This window comes from Austrofundulus limnaeus, unplaced genomic scaffold (assembly GCF_001266775.1).
Source record: "Austrofundulus limnaeus strain Quisiro unplaced genomic scaffold, Austrofundulus_limnaeus-1.0 Scaffold161, whole genome shotgun sequence".
Taxonomy (NCBI): domain Eukaryota; kingdom Metazoa; phylum Chordata; class Actinopteri; order Cyprinodontiformes; family Rivulidae; genus Austrofundulus; species Austrofundulus limnaeus.
The window spans coordinates 612,741-621,782 of NW_013952563.1; the positions used below are offsets into that span (position 1 = coordinate 612,741).

At 42.3% G+C, this 9,042-nt stretch overlaps 1 protein-coding gene across 2 annotated transcripts in view; it reads left to right on the forward strand.

Annotated features, from left to right (window-relative positions):
- zfpm2a (zinc finger protein, FOG family member 2a) overlaps nucleotides 1-9,042 on the forward strand; it is a gene marked incomplete in the record, with an annotated part of 138,524 nt that overhangs the window by 16,891 nt on the left and 112,591 nt on the right. For both annotated transcript variants that reach the window (XM_014017104.1, XM_014017105.1), the window contains 2 exon segments: nucleotides 62-220; nucleotides 7,386-7,487. In XM_014017104.1, the coding sequence (XP_013872558.1) occupies nucleotides 62-220; nucleotides 7,386-7,487 (261 nt within the window).

Sequence of the window (9,042 nt, forward strand, 5' to 3'; positions counted from 1 at the left end):
TGTGTGTGTGTGTGTGTGTGTGTGTGTGTGTGTGTGTGTGTGTGTGTGCGCGTTCCCTCAGGTCCTCTGGAGGATGGCCTGGAGGAAGAAGAGGAGGAGTGTGTCTCCGAGGAGAATGAGCTCCTGGCCAAAGACGAGTTCTCTGCGGAGGAGAACTTCACGGCCGAGTTCGAGACGGAGAACTTGAGCTGTGAAGAGATGGAGTACTTCTGCAATAAAGGTGAGGATGGGGATTTAAAAGGTTTTTCTTTTCTTTACAAGAATCACACCAGTTTCCCCTCACCTGATTGGACACAATAAGTTTTTTTTTTCCAAATAAGCACAATGTTCTCTAAAAGTTAAGTTTTGTCTAATAAAATTCATCAACTTGCTCGGATCAAACCTGGCAGAACTTCTATGCATTTGAGGATTTTTTTTCCTGCACCACTACCTTGAGCTGAAGCTTTCCCAGTTTCCATTTGTGATATTTGATCCCAGCAATCCACCGAAGAGCAGTGGTTTGATCTGAGAGGAAGATGGCTCTTTCTCTGTGATAGTGCTCTGAAGATCTGCTGTGCTACACCGATGCTCTGGAGTCCGCAAGTAGTCCCCCGTGAGCCGCCGCCGAAGCTCTGTGAACACTCGGCTGCACCTGCTACAGCTCGGAGGTCCAGCACTATAAAGAACCTCGGCATCGCCAAACGCGTTCAAGTCCTCTTTGAACTCCAATTCAATTAGAATGCCTCTTTGTGTGTTTGTTTCATTTCCGTCACACCTTGCCATCACAGGAGCTAATTTGTGGTCTGCTTCAGGTTACAGTGTGAAGATGACAGACTTCATCCCCCCACCAAACCCTCCTCCTCCTACCCTCAGGTTATGTTCCTCTCCCTACCCCAGGTGTCCCTACCCTCGTTGGCACGTCGATGCCTTAAATTTGACTTTTTAATGAAGAACCGAGGCTTTGAATGTCTGCCTCCTCTCTCCCCCTTTCAAAGAAAATACTGTTTAGAATTATTTCTTCACACTTCTAAACTGATGTGCCTCGTGGGATTACATTATTCAAGACTAAACAAATCTTTCATGTTTCAGGTATGGCTTTGCCCCAGCAATCCTATCAATAGTGCTTTCCTTTTGTTCTCCATTAAAAGTTGAACGGCGCAATTGTTGAAAAATTGCAATTACCTGCGACGTCCTGGTTGGTAAAACTTCCGAACTTCAAAGTGCGGCAAACGGGCCTCTAATAGCCCAGCAGCTATGAAATAGATGCTGCAGAACGTAATGGTGGCTAAAGAAGGAAGAAAGTACAACTTTTGACAATCTTCAAAGAACACTGGCAAAGCCATTTGATACTCTCTTTGTTTTGGATAAAACCGCCAGAAACTGCGACTCAAATCTTCTTTCCATGTTTATGGATAAAGTCAACACGACATAGCAATCCCAAATGTCAAATACTACTTTCTGTGGGCATTGGTAATCTGTTCCTTGTCACACACAAGCCTTAGCAGTCAGATTTTTTTGTATTACTTTGCTATCTAAGCTTACAGTAGCTAAGTCCCCCGTTGCCTCCTAAGACCCAAATGATGTACCATCCACTCTTCATTCTTCTTTGTGGCAAATTCATTGCAATCTTCAGGTGTAGCCATTTTCCCCATGATCCCTTCCTCAATTAGATCTGTTTAAAACTAATGTCATAGTGGCTTAAATTTACCCCACTTATGCGAAATGGTGCTGAATTAAACAGGATGCAATCCTGGCGGCATTAAGTGGTTTAAGWGTGTTATTCCTCAAATATAGAAGGAAAAAGAGAGCCCCCTTGATTAACTAAACCCTCTGAAATGTGATGGCATGCTGTAATTAGCCCTGTGCGGACTTGAACGTGGGTTTTAAGGCAGCCACTCATCCCATGGCCTTTATCTTCTGCTGCTTCCGGGAGACTAAGGTCTCCCGCGTGAGGTTCTTCCACTGAGCAGTGACTCTCCGGTCTTAGCTTAGCCTTGTATCTGTTGTAGTCACTTGCCGAAATGGGCTTGTCAGAGGGACCTAAAACCTCCATTAAAAGTTTCAGTCTATAATAGGTATTAAAAAGCTGTAGGAACACAAAGAGGAGTACCAATTTTCATTAACATATGAAGCACTTATTAACTTTGATCAGAAAGCGGTGAAGTAGCAAAGCCGCTTAAAGGCGCAAAGGTCAAGAAGTTGAATGCCACCAAAGACTCAGCCGTTTGCCTTACCCTTGCAGAAAAGGACTCCCCTGATAATGGAGCACCTTGACGTCCCATTTTGGTCAGAGGGTGAAGAACCATAACATTTGGTGACGGTTGAGTCTATAGCTTAGTTAGTTAATCATATCAGGACTCTCATGGAGTTTTGGTGCTTTTATTCATTTAGTTAATTAARGTTGTGTTGGTGGTTTTAGCAGCATCAGGCAGGAATCTTTACCCAAATCCTCGAATCAGTGTCTCCTAAACCCTCTGTTTTTACACTTCCTATCACTTCATTGCTGGGTGATTAGGATCAGTTTGACAAGCTTTTTGTTTAAAACGTTATGTTAATTGTTTTTAGATTTCTTAAAAAAGCAATGTGTTGTTTTAAAAAATTGTGAAATTCTGGTAAACTCCTGGCAGCTGGTATTGCTGAAATTTCCCCATATTCATGTTTGAAACTAAATGACAGAGCTGAGAATTGTTCTTTGTTCATGGAAATTTATGAAGAAGAAGTAATAATTTTGAATTTATTTATGGTAACTAATAATAGAAATAGGCTACCATAAATCTTATGAAGGCTTTCAGCAAATAAAAAACAAATACTTTTACAGGGCTGCTGTAAAACATATTGAAGCATTTATTTAAAACCTGCAGATTTGGTTTCCAGAACTTCAAAGTAAAACATATGATTATAATATCTGAGACTGAATACATTTTTGAAACTTTAACTGTACACTTTGAAACTGGCTTTATTGCTGCTTTTAGTAAATTATTATGAAAATTGCACACTGTACATATACTGTAAATTGGTTTCGTAAATAACCATAAAACACACAGTACAACTGTAAAATACAAAAGTATTTTAAAATGTTAAGTTTACAGTCGTGTACCTCAGTCAGAGTTTCACTAACAAATAACTGTAAAGGTTCATTTAAATAACATTATTTTACTTTACGCACAACTAATCAGACACTTTATTAACCACAAAACTTTAATGTTTAATCTTCATTTACTGTTTTATTCTGAGTTTTACTCCAGCTGCCACTTGAAGCAACATTGGATTTCTCACGTCATCCCCCTCTTCATCAGCRTCATCTGCATTTCACCCAGTTAAACTTTCTGTTTGCCACTGAAGCTAAGAAAYGCTTCCTTGTCAATTACACTTAAAACACTGACTTTGAAACTTGGGGAATAAACATCTGCGCTCCTGTGGAGGATAAACATGTTTTAATATACATGACATTTTAAAGGAGGTCTGTCTGCCTTCAAAAGATCCGTGAAGAAAAAAAAAATGGAGAAATTCAAAGAAATAACCTTGCCTCTCCAAGGTGATTAAACAAGAATCTTACTTCAAATAACTTCCTCTCAATTTCATATTTATAGAGCTCCCCTTTTTTTGTAGAAAACATACAAAACAACACACCAGGATTTATTCTCTCCTGACACACCTGTCTATAATAGGGAAGAAAAAACCCTTTTTAGCAACACCCTTTTTTTAAACTGAAATTGTGAAATTTCACCTTGCTGTTTTACCCCCGCTTTTATTGTTGGCTGTATGAAGTTCAGCACAGGGTGTTGCCACAAGCTGTTCCCTTTGAACGTTCCAAGTCTTGTCTGATGACAAATGACTTCCTTTCTTAGCTCAGACAGTAAATTTACATGTCAGCTCGTGTGTCTCATTTCCTCAGCCTCAGCCTTGTGTGGTAATGTTATACACCATTTTTTTAAAGCTTAAACTTGATTTAGTAGTTTTTTTTATATGTGTCAGGGCATATCGAGCCCAACATTTGTACCCGTATGTGCTGTCTTTTACAATTTATAGAAATTACAATGTGGCTCGCTGAAAGTAAGAGCTGCATGAATTCACACGGCAAATGAAAAACCCACCTTGACCCTTTCAGTCTCCTCTCCGTAAAGAATTTCACTGGCTGCATCTGGAGTTATAGAGTGGCAAAGAGAAAAGTCCCAGAATTAATTAGTCTTTGTGCAACACAGACTTAATCAGAATCTCCAGCAACACTGAAGGAAGATCTCCTTGGCTCTTTCACCACAGCTGCCAGTGCCCAGAATGGTAAATGTGGAATTTTTATGCACAGTTGATGCTAGAGAATATGGGGAAATGCTAATTTGTGGTGCGATAAGATGAATCGAGTCATCCCTTTAGCCCCATTTGACTCAGTGGAGGAAATTAATCATTAATGTTTGTTAAGTATGACAATCTAACTGGGCCAGATCTACATGCTCAAAGACTGAGGCAGAGTGAGATAAAGAGCCAGGCTGCAGACAGAGAGGAAAACTGCCAGATTCTGTAATGATGGGAATTTATTGGCATTTAAAGAGACAGTGGCGAGGCATTTCTCTAATAGCCTCCCTCCGTTGGAGTGCTGCGGCGGCCACAAATTGCATGCAATTCAGACCTATTTCTCAGATAGCGGAGGAGTCTTACAGCTATGCTTGACTTTCGCGACAAAAAGGGGGTTGCTTTGATGGAATTGACTTCATCTGTTGCAGCGCAATCTGCATCAGCAACCAAATATTCAATATCAGCTAACTGCTGCTGGGCGGGCGGCGAGCGTCCCACCTAATGTCTTGAAAAATCACTGCTGGGCACTGGTACCAGTGCGGCAGAGGTGGGTTCAGAAAAGTCTCAGCTGGTAAAACTCACTAAAAACACTTGGTCTCCATTTTCAGAAATCGGGGCTGATCTTTAAAGTCAGTGGTCAGGATTTGTGTGCTCTGAGCTCCTTGAAGTCACACACACGAGATTGACATTTTCAAGGGCTTTCTTAGCAGAGACAATGCTAAAAGGGAGGGGAAAAAAGCCAATATGACTTTGTTGCTACCTTGCTGGAGGAATTGTTTGTGTAAATCGCCTATAAGCTTATTGACCTGAATGTGTGGCGTGCTGCGTGCGACTGCGATTTGGCTAGAAAGCCGTCCTTTGATGGAGCTGCGATAGGGGCTGATTTTAACAGCTCACTGGCTCCTCTTCCATGCCCGCCAACCCCAGAACGCAGCAGGCCGCCTCGCCTCTCCCGCCCTCCCCATTTCTTCAGCCTTAAAGCCGTTTGGTTGCGCAGGGAGGAAACAACCTGAGCCAGACATAAATTAATTATCTAGTCGATAATGTAGTTGATGATCATTGACAACCCGCCTCTTTTTATAGAACTGGACAGGGTTCAAATGATAAAMGAAGACGGAGGATCTGTTACTCGGAGTGGACTCTATCAATTTTATTTTCATACCAGACAGCTCAAAACTCCTGTTGTTAAAAAGGAAATGAAATGCGTCCTCAGATTTGGTTTTATAGCTGGTTTCATCAAACTAAGTAAAAGAGTGCTGCTGCAGCACTTCTCTGTGACATTTGTGCGGGGAAACTTCATCAAAGCTCTGTGACATTGTTCCCTGCGAGGTTGCCTGGGCGATTGTGTTTAAAATGCACTGCAAACTGTGTTAGATAGAAGGCAGAAAATCCTTAATCACTGCTTAATTAAGGAATCATCTTGTAGCTTCATTTCCCGGGCTGTAATTAAACACTTCCAATACGTTTCGTTACAGGGCTTAACATGTTCGCCTGAGATCAAGGTAGTGCCTTTAATGTTATCTCGCCAGCATTTTTTTTAAACTCCGCTCCGTTGGAAGGAACTGTTGATACACGCCTTTGTTATCCTCGTCATAATACGAGCCTAGTATGCTAAAGAGGTTCTCCGGGCCCAACAATAAATAGTGGGGGAATTTAGTTGAGTGGGCTGCTTGTTAATATACTGAGGAGGAGGAGGAGGAGGAGGAGGAGGAGGGGGAAAACTGCCAGCACAAGCAGACACTTGCATAAGCAAAACTGGGTCATAATGACCTCATGTACTGTAAGTAGGACATTTCTGAAGACTTCCCTTCAGTTTTTTTTAAAAATATATATACACATCTCCTATTTTAGAGTGAGGCAGAAAGCTGACATCCTTTTGGCAATGTTTGCTACCTTCTTTGAAGTGAGCCATGTCAGAAAAAAGGCTAAACAAGCACAGATCTGGAGATTAAGCTAACAGAGAATGGACAGTGAAGTTGTGTGTGTGTATGTGCGCGCGCGCGTGCATGTGTGTGTGTGTGTCCCGTGGCAGTTCAACAGAAAGTGTGATATCTGTTTCTGAAGCTGAAAATCAGATCCAGGTGTGATAAACAGCCAAATATCAACAGCATGATTTATTCTGAGAATGTATCGAGCTGTATTCCAACAGCCTGTTCTAATATATTCACATGTAGATGAATCTACATATCCTTTCCATTTTTCCCTGTAGAGTGTATGAAGTGTAATAATCCATCGTGGTAATCCCAGCCTGTCCTTGACCGTTCACTATTGGGTTTAAAACATCAAAGGGATGAAATAGATGTGGTGACAAAAGTGAGAAAAGTGTTCCTGTAGAAACCATCAGGCTCCACCGCACGCCCTGAGCAGGTTTCATCCTCCTCGCCTGCGTTTGGAGACACACTGTGTCAGCCACGTTGGATTTGTTCAGCGCGCCACACCGGGGGCATCGACTAAGCACTGATTTAGGTCCTCATAAACCTTCAGAGCAAACTGTACTCACTGTAAACATGCAAAATTGATTTTTGTTTTACAGTAAGAGAGAGTGTTGAAAGTGTTACTGCTACAGCCTTGTCGAACTCGCTCTTTAAGCATGTACATCCTGGAGAGAGATACCCAAATATCCCTTGGCCAGGACGGCATGAGCCCCGAGACTGTAAATCAGCACTACATCCTATAAAACACATTCTGACTGGCTCCACAATAGATCAAAGGGTAATAAATAGCCACCTCTCTCCCACACATCGCTTTCCTTCCTGTTCCATGAGGCTTCCTCCTGTCCCTGCAAGTCCTCATGGGAACTCCTTTTTTTACACAGACGAGAGCAGCTGGGTCTGATGAGCTCACCTAGAACGCACATGTACAAAGCTATACATACACAACAACACACAATGGCTGCAATGTTACAGGAAATTCTTCTAAAAGCAATGTTGTGTTTTTTTTATTTATTTATTTATTTTTGGTGGGACACAATTCAGAGTCTATAAGAATCTGCTCTTTGAAAGGACAGTGCAGTTTGTAATGCAGGGTTTAATTGAATTAGATGTCTGAACATTAAACTTAAAAGGGAGGTTCGCTTTGCCTTTAATGACAGATGTGTTTCTTTTTCTGTTTTGCAGGAGAGGAAGATGGCAACCGAGAAGGAGGAGAGGCAGAGATGGAGGGTCAGAGTGAGAAGAGCCGGCACGCTGCTGGGGGGCCAGAGGAATGGGATGGTCCAAGTAAGAGATAACTCCATATCGCTTCACTAGACTTAAATCAGTGCCATGAATCTCTAAAGAATGTGATAGTATCACACCAAAACTGGAAATCCTTCTTTAGTTTGAAGTCAGTCATGAGTGTGCTACGCTTTTAGTCCTCACCAAATCACTAAAGGTGTTTTGTGTGTTCTCCACATCCCTGAGATGCTCTCACACCCATGACCTCACCACACCCTGAGAACCCTGCATCACTCTCTCAGATCATGTCCGAACCATTAGTCGTTTATGTATCTAGACTTCTGAGGACACATGGGAGTTGATGACAGACTGAGATCTGCTTCCATGTCGGCTGGTTCCATAAAAAGTTGTAAGTTCCATCCGATCCATGTAAACCAGGTCCTGCTGGCTTCAACTCAACCCTGTTCCTTGTGCCCTGGATGTTTTAGATGTTTCCCTGCTTCAACACAGCAGACTGAAATGAATGAGTGATCCACAGGCTTCTGCTAATCTTGCTGACATTCTGGGTGTGGGGCGGCATGGTGGCTCAGTTGGTAGAACTGTTCCCGGCTGGGGACCTTTCTGGGTAGGGTTTGCATGTTCTCTCTGTGCATGTGTGGCACTCTGGTTTCTGCTCACAGACTGAAAACGTGAAGTTCAGGCTAATTGGTAATGTTAAAGGTATGTTCACATCAAACGCATTTTGAGCTGCAGGAGTGGCCAGTTTACATGCAAAGTCTAAGGCGGACGCACCTCTAGGGGTCTCGCGGCATGTCAAGTCCATTTAGCGCGGTGCGCAAGAAAGAGGAAGGTAGCGGTAGAGCGTCTTCCGTGCATGTGGTGTGTCCGAAGCAGCCGACGCTCAAGTTCAAAAATCTGAACTTTTGTTGCTCGACGTGCGGCATGAACCAATCAGAGAGACTCATTTTTCCATGTGACGGTTTCCTGAAAGTTGCCCACTAACCCGAAACAGACAGACGAGAGCTCTTTAGCTAAAATCCAGTGTTGTATATAGTACCTGAAAGTGATACTGGGGGGGGTGATAGTTTGTCAACTCGCAGCTCCTGGAGTAGTGAAACTAACCGAACAAACTGCCTCTAAATAATTTGGTGAATTAATCATCTGGTGTGTGCAACGTTCACTTGCTCTTTAGCAAATAAAGCAAATCGATTTTCTTTATTTTATCTTTATTTCATCCACCGAAGACAAACTGGAAAAAAACCAAAACGCTCCTCCCTCTTCAGACGTGCATCTAGTCTTCTGTCCCGGTCTGAACATAGCGTGTCCAACTTGAGGCGTTTGGTGCATTTTTGCTGCTCAAAATGTGTTTGGTATGAATGTAGCATAAATTGTGAAGAGAAAGAATGGTTGCTTGTCTCGTTTGTCTCTATGTGTCCCTGTAAAGAACAACAAACAAAAAAAGAAAACGATTAATCGATTATTAAATTAGTCATCGATTATTTTAATAATCGATTAGTAGTCGACTAATCGACTAATCGTGGCAGCCCTACTCTGAAACCAACTGAGAGTTTCCTTGGCTTTGTGTTTGGGCTCATTGTCTTGCTGAAATGTCCAGCCA